At 42.1% G+C, this 23,745-nt stretch overlaps 1 protein-coding gene across 2 annotated transcripts in view; it reads left to right on the top strand.

Annotated features, from left to right (window-relative positions):
• cdc14ab (cell division cycle 14Ab) overlaps positions 1-23,745 on the top strand; it is a 57,137-nt gene that overhangs the window by 1,065 nt on the left and 32,327 nt on the right. For both annotated transcript variants that reach the window (XM_063012504.1, XM_063012503.1), the window contains exons 2-5: positions 2,867-2,957; positions 6,052-6,127; positions 10,773-10,865; positions 17,858-17,937. In XM_063012504.1, the coding sequence (XP_062868574.1) occupies positions 2,867-2,957; positions 6,052-6,127; positions 10,773-10,865; positions 17,858-17,937 (340 nt within the window). The remainder of the gene's footprint in view (positions 1-2,866; positions 2,958-6,051; positions 6,128-10,772; positions 10,866-17,857; positions 17,938-23,745) is intronic.

The following is a 23,745-nucleotide window of genomic DNA, read 5'->3' as shown; positions in this document are numbered from 1 at the left end:
CTCCGCACAGAAAAGACCCGGATCGCCCCGCCCGGGGATCGAACCCAGGACCTTCTTGCTGTGAGGCGACAGTGCTACCCACCGAGACACCGTGCCGCCTCTAGGACTAAATCGTTCCAGTAAAAACTGCAGTCAAAATAATAATATATTACCCTAATTTCTAATTAGCTTTTTAAAAGTTGATGCTGAAATATTGAGCAAGCATAAAATTAAAAACAACTTCCTTACAGTTCATATGGCATATTAAAAGTGCGTACTATGCAATGAAAGTCTCTGTTTGTGTAATAAAAGGTGTATAGAATGTGCTCAGGAAAGTATGCTAGCCCTCGGCCAACCCACCTCAGACACAGCCAATCATGCCTGTATGTGGATAACTGACTGGCTGATAGCACCCCTGGGGATTCAAACCCTAGATCCCAGCGGTGCTATCAGCCGGTCAGTTATCCACATACAGACATGATTGGCTGTGTCTGAGGTGGGTTGGCCGAGGCTCCATAATGGATTGGCATTTTGTCCACTGCTCCCAGTGATTTCGGGGAAGACGGACCCAGCATGACCCTGACCAGGATAGAGCAGCGGTAAAACATGAAAACGAAATGGCTAAAACCCCCCAAAACAACAACAATGAAACAATAATAATGGGGGAATAATAGGGCAGTTGTAGCTTAGTGGTTAAAATACTGCACTAGTAGTCAGAAGGTTGCCGGTTCAAGACCAACCACTGTCAGGGTCCCACTGTTGGGCACTTGAGCAAGACCCTTGACCCTCAATTGCTTAGATTGTATACTGACACAGTACTGTAAGTCGCTTTGGATAAAAGCGTCCGCTAAATGCCAAAAATGTAAATAATGGTAACAACAATAATAATTATAACAATAAGAGATAAAGTGTGATAGAATTAAATGAGCTGCTCAGGGTGAAATTTAGTTTTTAGTCACAATAGGGTGAACTATATCAGCAGATTGTTTTCTTTCTAAAACAATAGCATCAATTACGTAAGAGAGTCTTACATGTTTTTATTTTTAAACATTAATAATTGTGATGAAGGGTAGGGCGAGCTCTAATGTTTAGGTGTGCCTAGGATACATTTGCTTTGACATTGTCTTAATAAAAACACTTAAATGCTGAGTAAGCCACCCTTTAATAAGCTTACTAAATACAAACAAACAGCTTTATACTCAATACCAGTAATACCTTTGCTTCAAAAGACATTCAATCCTTTTAAATTCTAATGTGGGGTGAGACTGAGACCTGGATGCACACTCAGCACTAGGTTTGGCCTAATAGCTGATGTTTGACTGGCATGTCACAGGTCAGGTTCTGTCGGTTTGCACCTACAGCAGGCGGTCCTAACAGAGATGTGTTCTTATATGTACCTGATGTAAATAAGCCATGTATTGTAGCGTTGACTTGCCAGTTTACAGTAGCATAGTTGTCGATGGAGGTCACATCACCCAAGATATATTCCTCTGGAAATGCCCGATCCAGGCATTTCACCTTATTTAATAAACCACTGATATGTGTTTACTAAAAATCTTATCATGTACCTAAAGTTTTTGGATTAAATACTTCTCTAGAAATAGAATAGAATAGTATAGTATAGAATGCCTTTATTGTCACATCTCTACATACATACTGCCCTTACGCACTGACACCTCCTGGTTGGCGAGCAGGCACCAACCGGTCAATTCTGTACTACAGTCCTAACAACTAAACACATTTTATTAGAATGTCCTACAATTTCAGCCATCAGAGACAATTTTTATAGGGTTGAGAACATAAAAGAATCGTTTGAGACGATTCCTCCAGTTAAAATTCTGAACTTTTTTAGAAAGTCTTGATATTAAACAACTGATCTGAGCATATAATGTTTTACAGTTCTAATATCTGTCTATGCCATAAAATAGCCAATGTGTCGCTGATATGGCAATAAACCCAAACAAACAAAACAAAACACATCTCGATACAAAAATACACATGTGGGTTTTAATGAACTTTAAAGAAAGAAGAAGAAAATTATTGCACAGTCCCTATAAATTGCACATTATTTACTAGGATGCAAACGTTTTGAGAGTGGCGGAGGGATAAAAGCTTTTCAGGAGTCTGGAAGTGCGGGTCTAGATACTCGTATAGCGCCTTCCAGAGGACAACAAGGAGAACAGGTTGCGAAGGGTGAAATGAGTCCTTAATGATGTTTGTGGCCCGGGAAGGCATCGGGTTCTGTAAATTGCTTATTGAATTGAATTGCTTATTTAGGTAAGAAGGCAATGCTTTACTAGTTTGGATTCTTGAAAGATTTCAGTCACATAGCATTGTGTTATTAAACCAAGGTGACGACATTAAAATTGAAAGTTAAATAGTTTTATGATGCAACAACTTAATGGGCCAAAACACACAAGGAAATTGATACTGCAACGAAAGAATAATAATAAAAAAAATGTGCTTTGCAATGCCAAGTTATTCAAGCTCCAAACTAACCCTAATTATAATGCTGTGGCGTGACCTGAAGTGGACTGTTCCTACAGGAAATTACACAAGGGACTAAACCTACAAAAACACACATTCTACCAGCTCATGAAAAACAGTTGCCCTTAGAAAATTCTTTTATAGTTTGGACTGACCGTTACAAAACCATCTCCTCAATAAGGACATTAAAAGTTACACTTTCAGTCCTTAAAGTTATGCAGGATGTTGTAATGATGAAGATGCTGCCACATTTCTGTTTAGTTTATGTAAAATCCAGATTATTTCCAAAACATTACCAAACTTTTACATGAGGCTGTAATTGAATACAGGTAGAGAGAAAGCTTTCAGAATTCAGACTGTATTTTTACTTTAGTTTTATGTGTGTGTGTGTTTTATACAGATCGTCTCTATTTTGCCACACTGAGAAGCAAACCGAAGAGCACCGCCAACACACACTACTTCTGCACAGATGATGAGTTTGTGTATGAAAAGTAAGAGCAGCTTCACCTTCTCCCGCCTCTATACGTCCGACAGCCTGTTATTAAAATGTGATTTATGAAGTTGTTCATCCTGTACAGTTCAATTGGCAAACTGGACGTAATGAAGTTTGTTGTTAGTTAATAAACTAGCTTATAGTGACCCATCTCAAACCAAACACATCACAGTTTCACATCAACATGGCTGTAGATTTATGAAATGAAACAAAACACAGCCTAATAGAGCCGCTGTCCTGGGACTGAAGCCAAGCCAGTGTGGCTTTTAAAACACACATTTCACAATGTTGGTATCCAGTAGTTCTTTCTGAATAGATAAAGTTCCTCCTGACACTGAAGTAAGATCGTAATCATTGTTTTTGTTGAGAAATAGTGACACTGGCTCAGTGGTTAAGCCACTACGTAGTCTGTTAAGCATGAGCTTGGTGGCTAAGAATACCCACTATGCAATCCTTCATGCCAGTGTTATGCTTAACACAAAAGGGGGGAGGGGGGTTCTATTTTGCTAGGTGTAAGATTCTGAATATGTTGGTGTTCTCAGCTCCATGCACAGTTCAGTTTTTTACACACACACCGTTTATCAAACTGCTAACTGTTTAAGAGGATTCCTCCAGTTAAAATTGTTAATTTTTTAGGAAGTCTACATTTAAAAGGTAGTTTGTAGCCTAGCGGTTAAGGTACTGGACTAGTAAGCAGAAGGTTGCTGGTTCAAACCCCACCACTGCCAGGTTGCCACTGTTGGGCCCTTGAGCAAGGCCCTTAACCCTCAATTGCTTAGACTGTATACTGTAAGTCGCTTTGGATAAAAGCGTCTGCTAAATGTAAAACAAATGATATGAACATGTAATATTTTACAGTTCAAATACCTGTCCTTGCCATAAAATAGTCAATACGTTGCTGATATGGCAATAAACCCAAACAAACAAATCAAACCGCTATTTATTTATTGGTCAGTTATTGGTTAATCAGATATTTGTTATCTTCCTTTATCATAAATCAAACAAAAGCTCTTCCTCTAGTCTGGATAAGCCAACATGTTTGCTTCTGTATTTTGTGCTGGAGCTACAGGGTAAAATACTGAATGAGTGATGGATGCTCAGCTGCTTATTCAAAACCTGCATCCCTACATTACTCTTCAGAGAGACAATGAGACATTCAGGAATTGCTTGGCTAACTGAGACCACATATCGACCTGAAACTGTGTTATCATTCATTTTAATTCCTAATTCTACCTTGAAGCTTATGGACGTGTCTTCCACCTGAATCTGGCATTGTGTTGAGTGAAACCAAATTATTTTACTAATACAATAAGTACTTCTGTCTACTTAGTAGATGACAGTGTGTCATGCAGTTAAGGAACCGTGTAATCATCTCAACTCTGGTTTAGACCGGCGGTTATTTGGGTGTTTAGTTTGGTTAAGGACTCAGTTCATGAATGCCTGTGTGGCCTTCTCAGTGTCCAGATTGAATTCCCATATAAAGTCTTTAATAGTTTGATAGTTCACCTGATGAAGGGAGAGCGCCCACCGATATGTGATCACTGTAATACACAAATAACCATAAAACATCAAACAAAGTGCACAAAATATAACATAGAACATCAAAGACGTGCAGTACCAAATTCAATGGTTGAAATTCCTAACAAAACCAAAACGGAGACTCTGATCAATTTTTTTGAGAAATACAAGACTGATAACACACATCTAGAACTAAACACAGAAAGGACACTAGACAAAGAACATGAATAAATAAACTGTACAAAATCTAGGCACCTCTCTTGCCATTACAATGACCAATGTGTAAACATGGCGTTAAACAACAAATAAATAAATAATGGTTTTGATAGGTTGCTGGCTTTTGTGCTGCAACTGCTTTCTTTAAATCCGACCAACGTGCTGGAAGCTTTTGCACGAGGAGAGTGGGCGAAGGTTCTACAGGAGAGCTGTTGGATGCTTGATACCGAAGCACTTACTGAAATCACTAATTAATGAATTTTAAGGCAAGAGGATGTCGGGTATTGTATTAGTATTAATGGAGCTGATGTTAACAATGGAAACAGTGGATCTAGTGCTAATCGAAAAAGATTAAAATGGATATCAAAGATAAATGAATAAATATCCAATAATTCTTCTTACCAAGTAAATACTGTGTAATAAACATTTATGATATTTGTTAAACACAACCGAGACTTAAAAAGGTAAGACCAAGCCGCTCAGGTGGCGCAGCGGTAAAGTACGCTAGCTCACCAGAGTTAAGGTTTCGAATACATCGTATCGAATCTCAGCTCTGCCTTTCCGACTGGGCTGGGCGGCTGCATTAACAACGATTGGCTGCTGTTCAGGCTTAGAAGGTAAGAAAGTCGGATCATAGGTCGGATCGTGCTGGCTGACTGATGGCGCCTGCACAGGGCTGAGGAATAATGCTGATGGGGGTGTGGCCCTCCGTACACAGTGCCCGTCAAGTGTATGATCTCGAGTGTGTCAGTTGAGAGGCGTCCTCAGTCAGCGGTGAAGGGTCGAATCAGTACGGAGGACGCAATCAGGGTAACTGGACACGACTAGACCGGGGGAGAAAAAATGAGAAAGAGGGAAAAAAAGGCAAGACCAGGCGATTATAACCAGGTGCCGAATCGGTCATACTGCCCTCACCCACTGACACCTCCTGGTTGGCGAGCAGGCACCAGCCTGTCATTTATGTGCTACAACCCTTACAATTAAACTTATTTAGTTAGAACGTCCTGGAATTTCAGCCATCAGAGACGACTTTTATGGGGTTGAGAACATGAAAGAATTTTAGAGAAGATTCCTCCAGTTAAAATTCTGAACTTTTTAAACAGTCTTGATATAAAACAAATAATCTGAACATATGATGTACAGTTCCAATATCTGTCTGTGCCATAAATATAGCCAGTATGTTGCTGATATGGCAATAAACCCAAACAAACAAATGACTGACTGAGAGTGGAGAGCCTGGACAGTAAATAGATTAGTCCTAACTGTGGATTTACGATACAGTTGTGTTTGAGTGTGAAATTAAAGCTGCGTATTGGGCCGTTGTGACGATGTCTTCAACACTTTGTCTTTTGTTGCAGCTTTTATGCAGATTTTGGGCCGCTCAACCTCGGCGTGCTGTACAGGTACTGCTGTAAACTCAACAAGAAACTCAAGGTAAGTGATTTACATGTTCTTTTTTTATTATTAACAACCTGCTTGTAGAAATGTGTACAATATGTACAAACAGCAGTCATGCATGTGAGGGCATTAGCTTCCACGCCCTCTCATAGCCCGAGTCTTCAGTGTCACTGGCATTCAAATGCATCACGTGCAAGAAGGGTTGTAGTCAAGATTCAGCCGAGACGACAACAACCAGCACAGAACTGTTCGTGTTTACAAATGTTTTGGTGAAGTGTTGCTGGAATTAAAGAGACACTGTGTAGATTATTTATACTCGGGCTTCTTGTTCTCTAGAGTTTTTCTCTGTCCTCTAAAGCAGCCGCACCTTCAGGACCGTGCAGAGCGCTTTCAGTCTAAATGGGCAGTGAAGCAGCGACTGCCAATACAATAGACCTCTGGCTATTTTTAACCTCTGACTCACCTGTCTCAAAGCTGAGCTGGCTCTTTCGCTCGGCCAGAAGCTCTGTCCTCAGGCAGCGCGGGACACGCTCGGCTGAGGGTTCCTTCGTGGCTCAGCACTTTGTGCAGCCGCATAGCACAACAATCTCAATGTTTCCATTTGCAGACAGTCAGGGATTCTGGAGCCTCGTGGCTCACATCAGATCCATGTTTGAACCCACGATCTGATGTACGCTCACTATGAAGTCAGTCGGTTATGGACAGGCAGATGAGACTTAAGTGCTTACTTCACTGCACTGCTTGGCTGGATTCCAGGCAGCTACTTAGCGTATATGGAGTGTCTGTATAAATAAGGGATATTTTTAAAGCTCTGAATTCAACACCTATATGGAGCTCCAATCCGGTCAGTGAATTATTATTAATTTGTTTTAATAGATTTTTTTGCACAAGTAATGAATTTGGTTTTCAGTCTGGCCTTATACACGGATCAGCCATAACATTAAAACCACCTCCTTGTTTCTACACTCACTGTCCATGTTATCAGCTCCACTTACCATATAGAAGCACTTTGTAGTTCTACAATTACTGACTGTAGTCCATCTGTTTCTCTGCATGCTTTGTTAGCCTCCTTTCATGCTGTTCTTCAATGGTCAGGACCCCCACAGTGCAGGTTTTATTTAGGTGGTGGATGATTCTCAGCAGTGCAGTGACACTGACATGGTGGTGGTGTGTTAGTGTGTGTTGTGCTGGTATGAGTGGATCAGACACAGCAGCGCTGCTGTAGTTTTTAAACACCTCACTGTCACTGCTGGGCTGAGAATAGTCCACCAACCAAAAACATCCAGCCAACAGCACCCGTGGACAGCGTCCTGTGACCACTGATGAAGGTCTAGAAGATGACCGACTCAAACAGCAGCAATAGATGAGCGATCGTCTCTGACTTTATATCTACAAGGTGGACCAACTAGGTAGGAGTGTCTAATAGAGTGGACAGTGAGTGGACACGGTATTTAAAAACTCCAGCAGCGCTGCTGTGTCTGATCCACTCATACCAGCACAACACACACTAACACCACCACCATGTCAGTGTCACTGCAGTGCTGAGAATGATCCACCACCTATATAATACCTGCTCTGTGGTGGTCCTGTGGGGGTCCTGACCATTGAAGAACAGCATGAAAGGAGGCTAACAAAGCATGCAGAGAAACAGATGGACTACAGTCAGTAATTGTAGGGCTACAAAGTGCTTCTATATGGTGAGTGGAGCTGATAAAATGGACAGTGAGTGTAGAAACAGGGAGGTGGTTTTAATGTTATGGCTGATCAGTGTACACACTTAATCTTTTAATAATGTTAAATTGTAGGGGGTGAAGTCACTAGATTTCTTACAGTCTCACGTCGAGAAACGTTTTTCTGAAAGACTTGGGAAATTTTACCCATCCTTCTTGGTCAATGACAACCTTTTGTTTATTTTCCTTTTTTTTACCCAATTCTTACTATTTATTTATTTATTTATTTATTTTTACAAACCTATCAGGTTATTGCCCTGTTCAAACCATTTACTAAGCATCAAATTAGAAGTCTTCTATATAAAAAGTTAGGACATTTAAGTATCCAGCTGTGTAAAATCAAGTAAATAAAATACATTTTAATTCCAGCAGCTTGGGGAAGGTCCTTTCCTGTTCTCTCAGGTTTGTGCCCTAGTGCAGAAAGCAAACAAGTAAAGACCTGATATAAAGCTTTTCGTTCATCGGAACTCCAGCGGCCTGCACAGAGCCCTGACCTTAATCCTACTGAACTTTATCTCAGTGCCTAATGATTTTGGAATCGGATGTCCGGCAAGCTCATGGCCACATACTTTTAGCCTCATGTTGTGTCTGTGTGCTTGAGCACACTGTGTTTATTACACTCCTTATTGTCTTCACTATTATATTGTGGTGTTTGTGTTTGTGTTCTGTGTTGCTCCCTGGTCCTGGAGGAACATTGTTTCAGTTCTGTATGTACTTTTACATTGTTTAAAGACAATAAAACGTGAAGTTAAAATATTTAAAAGGCACGTCCACCTGTGCTATAAGCCTGATTTGTGACACTTCTAATTGGTTTACTTTCAGTCCCAGCTTCCTATTACACTCGATAAAGATCTACAGGAAGTCCACAATGTCACTTTTATCCTCTTAATTTGGGGGATGTAAGCAGGGGTTAAAAGTAATCCCAGTTTTGTCTGTGTGTTCTGTTTCTGAAGCTGGCCAGGTGTAGTTACCTCATGTGTTCATGTTTGGGATTGTTAAAGGTAAAGTGCTGCAGTAGAAGCATGAACGTTTCATTGTTTTTATTTATTTATTTATTTATTTAACACACTCACACTGCACCCTGCTCTGCTGATACGTCTGTCAGACCCCCCCCATCCCTTTTACCACGCCGTATGTTTGTACTATTTACTCCGGGTCACTATGGGGACGGCATTCTTCGCAAACCCTGGCTGGTTTGGTCCTTTATGTGGAACGCAAACAAAAGACCAGAAGGGAAGTGGAGGAAAAGACTGTTTACTGTACGATCGGACAGAGATTTGATTTGATAGAAATGGTCGTATTACGGATTGTTACAGACTCAGATCCTTGTAAGAAAAGCTTGTGCAACATCAAGCCCCGAGCTGCTAAACCTGAGACTTTATTTGGCTTTGCTTTTCATCTTTTGACTTCAGACCTTTTATTTGATTCCATTTTGACAGCAAATCATTCTCCTCAGCAGCATCATGGCCAAGTGCATGCTAACAGCTCTGTTTTGATGGGTGATTACCTCATGAGCCATTTGTTTTAACCTGAATGTGTGCACAGACCTGATGTAAATGCAGTACATTTCTTGCTATAAGCACTGGAGACAAAGGTTTCCCAGCATCACTGATATTTAATAACGACGCTCTATGCTTAATATAGCGGGCATTTAGTTCTGGCTCAGAGTCTGTATGTAGAAGAGCAAACGATAGACTTCCACTGAACGTGTGCAGACCAGCCCATGTTACGGAGCTTTCTCTAAGTTGAAATTCATTCATTAGGGGAATCTATTATGTACTAATTAAAGTGTTAATGTCCCGACCAACAGGCAGCAACATAAACCAGACCCTCCAAACAAATGCGTGTGGATGTGGGGTATTGTTTTAACTCGGGTGCTAGTACATCGCAGGGCTTCAGCCATCCCCCGTCCTCAGACGTCACCAGTCATGTCTGTTCAGTTTCCCAGCTAGCCAGGCGGCACGGTGGCTCGGTGGGTAGCACGGTCACCTCACAGCAAGAAGGTCCTGGGTTCAATTCCCAGATGGAGCGGTCCTTGTCCTTTCTGTGTGAAGTTTGCATGTTCTCCCCTTGTCATGTGTGGGTTTCCTCCGGGAGCTCCGGTTTCCTCCCACAGTCCAAAGACGTGCAAGTGAGGTGAATTGGAGACACAAAACTGTCCATTAAGAGACACAAATTAATCTTGTGTTAACCAGTAACTACCTGTCCTGTCAAAGAGTGAAAAACATGATGGTAAAATTCTAATAAATAAACCTACACACAGCCTTCAAATGTATTAAGATTTTTAGTTTGATCTACTAAGGCAGCATCTCTCCGGAACAGACTTTGTTTAGCTTAAATCGAGGGAGAGGAAATATTTTCCCCTCATAGCTTAAAGCTTCTTTTTCCCCCTCTGTACGTGACACGTGTTCAGTAGTCGACAAGCAGATGCTCTTTCTGCGGGTTATTTCAGTTCAACCCCGCGCCGATTACTCCGACGCTTTTGCCCCAGCTTGTTTGATCCCTGCATGATCGGACTCCCTCTGGCATTCGTCGCTGCCCTCCATACTACAGCAGCTGGGGCAGGTGCTCGAACATCTGTCTGCTATTTCCCTGCATATGCAGTGAGCCGTCCAGATGTGCAGACTGCTCAGCAAGCCGGCGAGCATGTGATCTCGGCATGAAAAGAAAGGTATCGGGCTTCTCTGTGCGGATTTGGTAGCGGTGATGATTGACACGTGCGTATTGTCGGGTATCGAATGGCTTCGGCAGTTTCCATGGCCCCTAACAAGTCATAATTAGTCCTAATGATTCCTGGTTGCAGTGAAATTGACGTTTACTTTAACCTTTGTGTTTAATCAAGTCTGGATCGTGTTTTACCTTTAACAGTGCACTGACCTTTAGCTCTGTAATGCTTCTTTTGTTTACATTTGTTAATAACTTGTACTTTTTACTCCCTTTTCACCCTCCAGTCTTTCACACTGACCAGAAAGAGGATTGTGCACTACACCAGCTTTGACCAGCGCAAGAGGGCTAATGCTGCTTTCCTAATCGGCGCCTATGCTGTGAGTATCCACTTTCTCTCTCTCTGTCCAGCAGGTAATTGATCTGCACTCTCGTCTTCTCTCTCTTTTCTATATTGTGCTCTCTCGTTCTCTTCTCTCTCTTTGTTTTACTTTCTCTCAGTATCACGTCTCGTGCTGCCGGACCTGTATTGTTACGGGTCGCCACAGCGGATCATTGTGGTCTGCATACCTGATCTGGCACAGTTCCTTTCTATTTTTATTCAGGCTTGAACTCTACATAAAATCATTAACGGACATTAAACCCCTTATAAACGACGGCATTAAAAATAAATGGCAACCTGAATGGAACACAGAAACAAACGTACAGACCAGGTTATCTACACTAGATGTAGTATAGGCCGTTCCAGATTGACATGACAACACTTAATACTAGGAGACGAGCCCAGACTTTGTCTTTCATTCATTTGGCATGTGCTTATGGTATTTGATTATATATGCCCAATACAATCAAAGAACTTCTCACCCAAAAAAAAATCTGAAATAATCATCAAATTTATCAATAATATAAGACAAGACCAATAAAACTAGCATAAAACACCGATTCAAGCAAGCAAACAAACATATTCAGTCTTGGGACTGCCACAGAGAGCACAATGACAAGAACATTCCCCAGTGGCTAGACTGTTTGGCCTCCCCCTCTGACATAGCCAATCATGCCAGTGTAGACGTCTGAGATTTGATCCCTGGGCTATTGTATTTTACTCGAGTGCCCCACTCTCTTCCTACCAATTGACTCATTTTAGCTGCCCACTGCATTTGTGATCTCCATGGTACGCCTGACCTGTGCTGGATCCTTTTCACCAGACGAGTAGAAATCAACAAATCACTTTTAACATGCACCAAGGAACACGCCATGCTCTCTGTATTTCTCTCTGCTTTTGACTATACAGTAATGCTGATCTGCTACTTGACCCATTGAGTTATGTTTTGAAAGAACGCAGGTCACTGCTGCTAAGACGGGCGGCACGGTGGCTGAGTGGGTAGCACTGTCGCCTCACAGCAAGAAGGTCCTGGGTTCGATCCCCAGGTGGTGCGGTCCGGGTCCTTTCTGTGTGGAGTTTGCATGTTCTCCCCGTGTCTGCGTGGGTTTCCTCCGGGTGCGCCGGTTTCCTCCCACAGTCTCCTCCGAAAAGACGTGCAATTGAGCTGAACTGGAGATACAAAATTGTCCATGACTGTGTTTGATATTAAACTTGTGAACTGATGAATCTTGTGTAACCGTTCCTGTCATGAATGTAACCAAAGTGTAAAACATGACGTTAAAATCCTAATAAACAAACAAACACTGCATCTGAGACAACTTCTTAATCCAGAGCTGGTGATCTAGTTTGGCGTGCTGTTTAGTCTTGTATTTTTGCGGTTTGAGACACCGTGTATCTGTTGCTGTGATAAAATGAATGAATTTGAGTTCACACTGTGTTCCATTCACACGTCTGGCCAGTCATAGACATGGTGGGCAGCTTCAGATGCTTCAGTTTCTGACCAATCCCTGTTTAAAAGGAAAAAATACACAGGATTTTGGAACGGAACATGACTTGAGGAATGTGTTGTTTTTTTTTTGGAGTGATTCTCACAGCAGTGACTTTCATTTTCATCTTTCACTCGTCATAGAGTTAAAAATGTATTAACACCGGCACAACTGCTGCCTGTTTTTTGTCTCCTGTTAAACACCAGCTTCTCACACCAGCGTGTGCAGTACAAAGCGTCTGCTGTCTTTCCACTTCCACCCACGGTCCCGTTCCGTCCTTCAGACTGATGAAACAGGTCTCTGACAGTCTGTTAGTTCCCCCGCATTGTGGACACACAATGAGCGTGCCCTCATCGACACCGGCATGCCAGCGTGTCCTGTTGCATAGCGCCCATTAATGCGATTCTCCGGCACAATAAAGGCCCTCCTGCCTGGCAAGTACCGGCAAGACCCGAGCGTCTGTGAATGACAGCTTTTCAGCACGGACACAAAGTCTCCGCGGTATTGAAAAGCACCGCTGTTTGAGTCACTGCGGTTCTTACTCTGATTAGCCACTGCTCTGCTAGATGACGTGATTCTGACCAAAGAAAAACATATCATGGGTCAGGGGTTCCACCCTTCTTCTACAGCTGTATAAAGCAGTTACACACAAAAATATTTTCCTCCTCCAGATCAAAAGTTAATTTAATACAAGGCAGACATGAGGCGACACTGATCAGATTTTTCTTTCTTTCTGCTGTTCTCATTTTTTTTGGGTTGCCATTGCTGATCATTCTGGTCTGTGTACCTGCTTGACCCAGTTTCTGCACAGGATTCTTGTCCTGATGCAAACCCTTTTATTTTTTTTCGGGTTTGGAAGCAGTACTGAGAGCACTGATAAGTGCACCTCTCGGTGGCTAGGCTGTTTGGCCATCAACCCCGACAGCTTGATAACCCCAAATCTCTGGTAGTAGGCTAGCGTATTTTACTGCTGCGCCACCCTAGCGCCCGTGTGAAGGTTTTTATGTAGTGACAGCAAATCACGGTGGTTCTAAAGGGCCGTTGTAGCCTAGTGGTTAGGGTACTGGACTAGTAATCTAAAGGTCGCTGGTTCAAGCCTCATCACTGCCAGGTTGCTGCTGTTGGGCCTGTATACCTGTATACTGTCACCGCGATAAAAGCGTCTGCTTAATGCAGAAAATGTAAATATAAATGTTCATTCAAGAAGATCCGTTAAACAAATCAATTCTATTGTAATGACTAGACACCCACAAGAGTCAAAGTTAAAGTAACATACATCGATTAAGCATAACATTATGACCCCTTCCTAATATTGTGTTGGTCCCCCTTTTGCTACCAAAACAGCCCTAACCCGTCGACACATGGACTCCACTAGACCTCTGAAGGTAAGCTGTGGTATTTGGCACCAAAATGTTGAGCTACAGCCTTCGCTCCCCACTTGCATCAACGAGCCTTGGCTGCCTATGACCCTGACGCCGGTTTACCACTGTTCCTTCCTTGGACCACTTTTGATAGTTACTGACCACTGCAGACTGATAACACCCCACAAGAGCTGCAGTTTTGAAGATGCTCTGACCCAGTCGTCTAGACATCACAATTCAGCCCTCGTCAAACTCGCTCGAATCCTCACGCTCGTCCATTTTTCCTGCTTCGAATACATCAACTCTGAGGATAAATGTTCACTTGCTGCCTAATATATCCCCCCCACTAACAGGTGCCGTGATGAAGAGATGATCAGTGTTATTCACTTCACCTGTCAGTGCTCATAATGTTATGCCTGGTTGGTGTATGTAATGTATCGGTAAGTTTGGGACGTGTGTCGGTGTACACAAGAGTGTTTAGCAGCTACACTAAAGATTTGAGTTCATTATAACCACTGAACCATGAATTTGACTAGCTACAAAACAATCAAGTAGCTTTATGTGAGTCACATGTTCATGGCTCGCCATATGCAAACATACATGGTGGATCAAAATGTCAATGATGGCACGATATGTTGAGCCTTCATGAAACTTGCCACTGATCTGAACAGGGCTGCCTACTCAGTTTCGCTTCATATTTACCAAAAATAAACATGTGCTTTGGGAGTAAACCTGGGTTTACTGGTAATGTTTGGTTAGTTTTTCAGGTCGGATGATGGATTGCAAGTCTTGTTAAACTTCTGAGCTTTGTTAGGCAAATCTAAGATGCTAAATCATGCCAACTGAACCACGACAGCCTGTGCCAGCCTGAGCGTACCAGTGTGAAACAGACGGCACTAATACGACGAATGTCTTCATCATCTCTACATATACAGATGTGTAATACAGTGAAGCTTTTTTTGTCTGGTGGTTGTTGAATATCTCAGCATGTTTGGAAGCCCAGGGTCGGTGCACAGGGTGGTGCTGAGGTAGAGAATTCCACCTTACTGGTTTAAACAAGAATCCCACTTCCTGTGAAATCATTCCTCCTCCCCTGCAGTTGTGGGTCGTGTGCAATGAAGCCTCTGTTATTTTTTATACCGTGACGAACACGTCCTCTCCTACACCTATTCATTAAAAACACAGACCAGCAGTCCTCCCACTGCTCCTGACCTTTCCAGTCCAGTGTCTGCGTTTCCTGCCCGCTGTCTGCCAGTTTAGCTTCACGGTCGGCATGTGGAAGCGGCATGAATGTAATTTCAGCCTCGCTGGCACTTCTGAGCTCTCCAACAACACTAATGATGCCTTGTGCTGCCTGAAACTCGACCTCTGTGGTCAATCGATTAAAAAATGAGCTCATAAGCTGGTTGATGTCATGAGCGCAACTGTGCCAGTCTGTATTCGTCTGTATTCGTCTGCTCTTTCATTAAAAACGTGATGAGGGAAAAATGCTTCCTATGACACCATGACTAGCATTTAGGGGCTTATACTTATACTTTGGGATTTTAGTCTGGTTTCATGGTTCTCAAACACAGCTCGACATTGTTAAAATGTTTTGGAGGACTGAGTTATGTCCTGTGCTTGTTGGTAATCTGCCTCGTCTGAGTTGCTCTTGCTTGTTGAAATTGAACTGTTTTGGCAGTTTTGTTGTTTAAGCATCATGTCATAAACCTCATGTACAGTCTATAGAGCCGTATAGCGATGTTAGCTGTAGCTGAGTAAACTGTGGTCGTGCTCATGAGGAGGAGGGGCGACTACAGCCTGTGCTAAACTAATTATTATCACCAAGTGGAACATTAAAGCAGAGGCTGTTTCCTCAGAGTTGCTCCCTGGGGTGTACACACCCTGCTTTTTAGGCTAAATGTAGCGTGAACCTTGAACTTGAGCTTAAACAAGCTTCCTTTGGAAAGGAAAACATACACGCAGCCTACAAAAGTCTCACGCCAGAACTGTGTGTGTGTGAGATAACCGAACAGACTGAGGGATCAAAAAGCAGACTCTGAGTCTGTGAGCTCGTCTTCATGTTGTGAGATGTTGAGCTCGGTTTGATATTTCTCTCTGTTCCGATCATCCTCAGAATCGTAACTCTGCACTTGACTGCACTGCTTAACAAAGTCTTTGGATGCTAATTTCCTGTAGCCTTGTGTTAAATCACAAAGAGCGTTATGTAAGGCTTTGATTTTTTTTTTTTTATCGATCCGGTCACGTGACCTGGGTTCCTGCGCCAACGGCAGATGTTCTTTGCCCTGTTACACAAGTACCTTGGGTATCATGTATATAAGATTATGGATGATGGTGCCAGCTGGGCATGGAGAGTCAGTGGGTCTGTCTGAAAACCTACTGAACTGCCTGCTGCCTATCTGATCAGCTGCCTCAGTAGACAGTTTTCATCTGGAAACTCCGGTTTCCTGCCACAGTCTGAAGACTTTAAGTGAGGTGAATTGGAGATAGAAAATTGTCCATGACTGTGTTTGACCTTTTTGTCTGAAGAACCGTGGTCAGTCACCAGGGCTTGAGAAGAGCCTCTTTGTGTTAATGGTCTCATCTTTGTGGCACATTCCTCCTGCTGTAACCTCTGTGTGGGTTAGCTGGAGGTAACACTGGGCTGTAATTAGTGTCATGGTGCTAAAGCTCTGTGTGGGTGTTGCAAAGGCCTCAACTAGGGATCAGCAGGTTTAAGCTATTGTATGACAAACATGTGAGCTCAGTTCTCGTACACAGCAACAGACTGAGATGTAACTTCTCATATAATGAGAGAGGGCAAACTGTGGGACCTGATAGGTGAGCCAAGCTTCTATTAACTACTTTCAACAGACCGAGATGTCATTGTCCAGTGTCAGACTCAGACTCAGACTCAGCCTTATTGTCATTCAACCACGTACATGATAGAACGAAATACAGTTCCCCAGGCCTCGGTGTGTGAAATAAATGAAATAAGAATAAACTAATATAAGTATAGAATAGGATAAACTTAGAAACTGAAAAAGTACAAGTAAAAAGTATTTACATTTTAAAGTATTGCACAAAGAACTGCTGCAGCAGATTATGTTGATCTAAAGTGCATAATTGCTGAAAGTGTAGCAGCAAGACTAAGCAGCAACAAATCACAAAATGGTTAAAGTGACAGTTGTGTTCAGTATATGGCTGTGTGTATAGTGTTTATATATGGTTGTTAAAGTGTATAATATTTATCTTTGCTGGCCAATACTGACCAGTAATGTGAATGATGTCTATGGAAGTGTTGTTGGGATTTCTGTGGGCAGGTGTAAAGTTTTTATTTAATGGATGAAGGTTAAACACTAAACAAATTTAGTCAGAAGCAAAGCTACAGTTTAATATTTTTTAATAGCTAATAAGCCTGTGCAATGCGAGCAGCTCCTGTCTTTTATGGGACACCATAGTGGATTCTAATCGCATACCTGCTCTGGCACTTTTTTTTTTTTTTCTCTTAATACATCAGATGCCCTTCCTGACACTTTGCTAGTGCATCTCCCAGTGGCTAGACTGTTCTGCCGGGTGGCACGGTGGCTAAGTGGGTAGCACTGTCGCCTCACAGCAAGAAGGTCCTGGGTTCGATCCCCGGGTGGGGGCGGTCCGGGTCCTTTCTGTGTGGAGTTTGCATGTTCTCCCCGTGTCCGAGAACTGTGACTGTGTTCGATATAACTTTGTGTGAACTGATGAATCTTGTGTAATGAGTAACTACCGTTCCTATCATGAATGTAACCAAAGTGTAAAACATGATGTTAAAATCCTAATAAATAAATAAACAAACAAACAAAAGACTGTTCTGCCAATCCTGCCATGTCTGTATGTCGATGCTGGTCTGTCCTATAGCACCGCTAAGATTCGAATCCCAGTACGGTCCAAAGGAGTTCCTTTATACTAAGCTCATGCTTTAATTGGCAGCACTTTGTTCCAGTATGACCGCACCCCTGTGCACAATCGAGGACCTTCCTCAAAATGTTCACATTTAGTTGGAAGCATCTAAATGATTTTATAAACCTGTGAGTAACAGAAGATTTATTTAAAATATTTGACTTTGCCGCTGGTGTTGTGTATGCTAATGTCTCGTCTCTCTCTCCCTCTCTCTCTTTCTTTCTCAGGTGATTTACCTTAAGAAAACCCCAGAAGAGGCTTACAGGGCTTTAATCTCCGGCTCCAACGCCTCTTACCTGCCTTTCAGGTGAGAAACGTTTGCTCGAAACACTCAGTTCAACTAAGTTCAACAAAAATAGCGGCAGGTTTGGATTCTTTTCATCAGTCTTACGTAGGTGCAGGTGTGTGTGTGTGTGTGTGTGTGTGCACAGCTGCCTGCTCCACTGCTGTGTGTTTAGAAACTGTACCTGTGTACCTTGTTTGCATGTTACCTAATCTGGAATGTGACGTTGTGAGACTGTACGCTGTAACGCCCCACGTCACAGGACCAGGACGAAAAACAACAACTTGACCAGCTTCATCTTCATCTGACCTGCTTCATAATAGAATAAAAGAATAAAAATAATAATTACAGGCAGATGAATACCTTTATTTATTAAATATGCAGAAAAATTGTACTGTACATGTACATCAGCTTTTTTGGAAGCTGGAGTCAGAGCGCAGGGTCAGTCATTATGTGGCGCCCCTGGAGCACAGAGGGTTAACGGCCTTCAAACACACAACCTTTTGTTTGATAGCCCAAAACTTTACCCACTCAGACAGGTTTTGTTTTTTTTAAGTGACCTACATTTTGTCCATGATTTTTACTGTGACCTAGGCCACACAAACAATGCATCCAACCGAAATTGATGCCTTAATGAAAATCGTGGCAATCTGGTCCCACTGTGGTTTACACAGTGTAACGTAAAGCCTATAATAACGTAGTTATTATATTTTTCTCTGCAAACTATTTTTGAAATGTTGTTTTTGCCTTTTTCTCCCGACTTTTAACGCATCCAATTGCCCGATTGCGTCATGCTTCCGATCCCCGCTCTGATTGAGGAGAACGAAGCTAACCCACGCCCCCTCCGACATGGGGGCAGCCAGCCGTATGCATTTTGTCACCTGCGTTAGTTGAGTGCTAATGCGAATCAGCCCTGTGTACGGAGAAACGCACCCTGATCGACGCACTCCTTCCCTGCCCCTGTGCAGGCGCCATCAATCAGCCAGCAGAGGTCGTAGTTGCATCAGTTACGAGGAGACCCTATCCGGCTTACTACCCCACTCCTATCTGAACAACAGGCCAATCGTTGTTCATGTGGTCGCTCAGCCCAGCCGGATGGCAGAGCCGAGATGCGATACAATGTATTTGAGATCCCAGCTCCGGTGTGCTAGCGTGTGTTTTAATTTAATTGGGTTTGTCATGACCCAGGGTTTGAAAAACCCAGCACTAGGCTACCGTTGTTCCTAAAGACGTCCTATATGTATCATCTGATTTTTGCCATGTTTACTCTGTGTGGTGCTTCGTTCAGAGCTCCTTGGCACTCAGATTGGTTTTCATCTTTATCTGCCAGTTATTTTTGATGTACAGGGCTCAACAGGGTCATTTTCCAACTTTATCGGCTTGCCTGAAGTTGAGAATAAATATCTCACCCTCAAGTCGACGTTCTGGTCGATGGTTTAATAACGTCTATGAGATTGATGAGCTCCTGGTTGTAGTTTTGTGGTTTACATCAGGGCATCGTGCTATGTGGTAAGTGATGGTGTTTTTACTTGATTTACATCAAATAGTTCAAATGTCAGCAGCATAAATGGGTTGTGTTTACACTGTAGGACAGAATCCTGAGGTTTGTTTAATCTTACACGTCCATGTATGGCAAGTTTCCTTCTTCTGACTCATGGATCTGTTTGTTGCTGTGGGGTTAACTGGGCCCTTGTCCCTTCACAATGACGAGCTTGTTGAGGACTGTATGGCCATTTTGGGGATGAAAAGGGCTTTGTCAGGATGCTGTGATGTAACTCTGGTAGCCTCGGCGCGCTCAGGGCCAACATCTGACGAATCCGGTTATGTAATGTCCTGTAGTTAACCAATCCAGGAAGCAAAAACACTTCAACAGAGAGAACAAATGAAATCATTTCCTTGGTTTAGATGTGGACCGGGTTGATTGATGAGGTTATTGTTTTTATATCACTACTCTGTGTGTTTAAGTACATTTTCACACTATAATAACCTTGTTTAAAATCGTTTTAATAGTCTCATGACCCTTAAAAATGGATGCAGCCGAAAGGAATCGTCACAGTAAATCATTCATCCATAGGGATGTAACGACGCACCACAAGACGGTTAAAAATCGATTCACATGTGTAACGATTCAAATCGGTTTACATGTATAAAGAATCAATATTCACTTCAAACAGCAGAGGGCGCTGGCACTATTCACCTCGCCTGGTTGACGTTACTACAGGGTTGCCAGGTTCAGAATTTTCCAGCCAAATTTCTTTATTTGTATTATTCATTTATTATTCATTTATGTATGTAATGTGGGATTTATTTCATTCCATTTTACACAAAAAGGGAAATGTGCAGCATTGTTTTGCATAGAAATAAAAGGGCATTCATTATTTAGATAAATAAAAGATAAGCACAAATACAGTACTTTATTTTATTTTTAAAGAGAAATAATAAAAGGAAACTTTGTCATCATTTGTTTTCCATTTAATTTTGTTTAAAAAATAAGGAAAAAAATCGTATCGTGTTATTGTGAATCGCATCGTTACATCCCTATTTATTCACACATTTTATTTGGCACAATTTTTACAACAGACGCTCTTCCTGTCACAACCCTCAGGAACGTGGCACTAATGTGTCCCACCCAATATATAGGTTCACGTAATACCATGTGCCTTCTGTATCTGTATTTAAACCCCTGGAGCTCAAGAGCCATGCTGCTGGTAACAGCAGTGCCTATCGTTACACTACACAAGCTCACGTGGTGTTCAGTGATTGAACATTTTACAAGGGAAATAGAGGCAAACGTTTACATGTTCACACAGATGACATTAGAAGTCTGCAAGATCTCTTAATTCCCTTAAATCAGGATTTTTCAAACACACTTTGTTCATGATTTCTTGCTGCGACCCAGACGACACAAACGATGCACCAACACTAGACGAGATGTATTAATTAATAAATATGGTGGTGATCTGATCCTGCTGTGGTGTACAAGATGTGATGTAAAGCCTTTGCAAGGAAGCGTTCGTGTACGAGTTCATTTTGTGTCTTTGTCTGTTAAAATTTGTTTATTTAATTATGATTATTTTTTGGCTCGTGACCCAGTGTTGGAAAAGCCCTGCCTTCTACTCAAAATGAAATAACCAGCATTTAGAGTCGTGTGAACCTCGTTTTGCTTGGGTTTGGATCCGTCCTGCCCTACACTGTTGGCCTGCTGAAAACATTCGAGCTATTTAAGCGATGGCACGAGAAGAGGGAGCGCCCTGTAAGAGCTGTTACCTTTTAGGACCTTATTTTTAGATCAGCCACTGAAACCTGCTTGTGTTTATTACGTAAGAGCCGACAGACTGCTCCATCAGTTCAAGATGCTCTGATGTTCTTGTATGGTGGGATTGTGGGGTGATGTAGCGGGCTTTAACGACCTGGATGAGAAGGTTTTAACCTACAGCAGTAAGGCTTGGCAGGGTGTGAATTTCAGTTGGATGGGACAGTTAATCCTGGGCGTGTCTTAGCAAAGAATTTTAAGAGAGAAAAAGTTAAAACAGCAGTGACAGAAGCTCTAAACACTGAAGTAATGTGTGCTGGGCATGTTTATTTCGACCAGCAGTATTAAGCAATGAAAGTATGTTACACCAGTGACTGTAGCGCTGAGCGTGAGGATTATAATATGTGTAAGCTTGAGTTTATACCTCATCTATACTGTATATGTAGAAAAATAAATAAATACTACGTTACGTTTCGATCATTTAGTACTATCTCAAATGCCACCTCTGTTTTCTGGACCACCCTTCCCCACCTTTATCTCCCAATCTAGTCATTTCCAATTCCCACATGTGAATCCGCCTCTCTTGATCAGATCAGAGGTTGTGCAAGCGGCGCTGGAACACCACACGCCCTCTATGAAGCGTGTCCAGTCTGTGACCGCTCCTTATCACCTGCCAGTGTTCCTACATAGAGCCGTATCTTGTATGGAGAGCCACACTAAGCTTCATGTGGGGGAAGCTTTGAGCATTTTATGACCATTTACGTTTTCTTTTTGACCTTGATGAGAGACCTCTGTTCTACGTTTGTTCCTAATGAGTACAGGCAAACTCATAGAGTCAGAGAAAAATAATCAGCTAGTCAAAACTACTAATGATAAATTAGGAGTCCATGTGACCATTTAGTTCTGTTACACCGCCAAATGTATTAATCCTTGTTTCTGTATGTAGAGTTTTAAGCCAGTAAATTGTCAGTGTTAAGACACACACACACACACACACACACACACACACACACACTTAGAAATCCCTAAGCTCCCAAGACTGCCAGGGTGTGCATGTTTCTTACAAGCGTACGGACATTTTAATCTCAGCTTTAAGCCCCCAGGTCTCATACAGCTGGGAGTAACTTCACAAAAGCATTTCCGCGATGGCTCCTGATTAAACACTTTTCACTCGAGACTTTAACAGCAAACAAAATAATTCAAGTCTAATCAAGGAGATCCATGATCAAACCTGTTTCTGTGTCTCTGGCCTCTGCATAAAATCGAGTCTATCCACACCCAGTCTCCACCCAGACAGCAAGAGTGGTTCAGAATCAGAGGTGCTTTCCCTTCTTCTTTATGCTTTCTCTTCTGTCTTAAGATCTAGTGAGGTTCACAGATTTCTTATGCAAAGCCTTTAATTATTATAAGCTAACCATGAACTGATCTGCACTGTGGGCACTCAGGTGTAGTAGTGCAAATGTATGGTAACCCTCTACCACTGAGAAACAGGGTTCAAATCTAAGTGTTGCTATTGGCCGGTCTGGTGTCTACACAGACATGATTATTAAGTCTGGGTGGGGGGCGAACGGAGCTCTGAAAATGAATATAAATATTATTTTTGGACTCATAGCATCAATCGAACTACGATTTCTTTGTCAGGTTAATTACTGACATCCCTAATAGTGAGTCCTTAAATGCAGGGTTTGTCAAATAATGGGTCGTAGAGAAAAATATTAAGTAAAATAATTTTAACAGGCACATAAACAAGAAATGAACCTGTATATGAACACCCCTTGTGGAGGCTTTACGTTACATATTGTAAACCAAAATGGGACCAGATTTCAACCAGATTTTTATTTATTAGATATATTTTGGATGCATTGTTTGTTATCACGGTAAAAATCCTGGACACAATGTGGGTTGCTTGAAAAAAACGTATGAAAAACCCTGCTCAAATGTACACTGCTAAGAGGGTAGCAATGTCGCCTCACAGCAAGAAGGTCCTGTGTTCGATCCCCAGGTGGGGCGGTCCGGGTCCATTCTGTGTGGAGTTTGCATGTTCTCCCCGTGTCCGTGTGGGTTTCCTCTGGGTGCTCTGGTTTCCACCCACAGTCCAAAGACATGCAAGTGAGGTGAATTGGAGATACAAAATTGTCCATGACTGTGTTTGATATAACCTTGTGAACTGATGAATCTTGTGTAATGAGTAACTACCGTTCCTGTCATGAATGTTACCAAAGTGTGAAACATGATGTTAAAATCCTAATAAACAAATGTACACTGTGTGGCCAAAGATATTTGAACACTTAACCATGAGCTTGTTGAAACAATATTCATGTCGACAAAGTAAAAACGTTCCTTAAGCTCACAGTGCTCTACCGTAGCTATATACTGGCTATAAAATAACATACACAATCCTTCTATGTTCACATCGTTTTTCAAATCAAATTAAATAACTTTTATCGTCACGTCACGTCACATTAACACAGATGTGATGGGTGAGTGAAAATTTTAGGTGCACAGTTGTAAATATTTGCATTTGCATTTTCGGCATTTAGCAGACGCTTTTACCCAAAGCGACTTACAGTTGTGACAGT

This window comes from Trichomycterus rosablanca, chromosome 17 (assembly GCF_030014385.1).
Source record: "Trichomycterus rosablanca isolate fTriRos1 chromosome 17, fTriRos1.hap1, whole genome shotgun sequence".
In the NCBI taxonomy this organism is placed as follows: Eukaryota; Metazoa; Chordata; class Actinopteri; order Siluriformes; family Trichomycteridae; genus Trichomycterus; species Trichomycterus rosablanca.
This window is presented reverse-complemented; position numbering and strand designations above follow the sequence as displayed.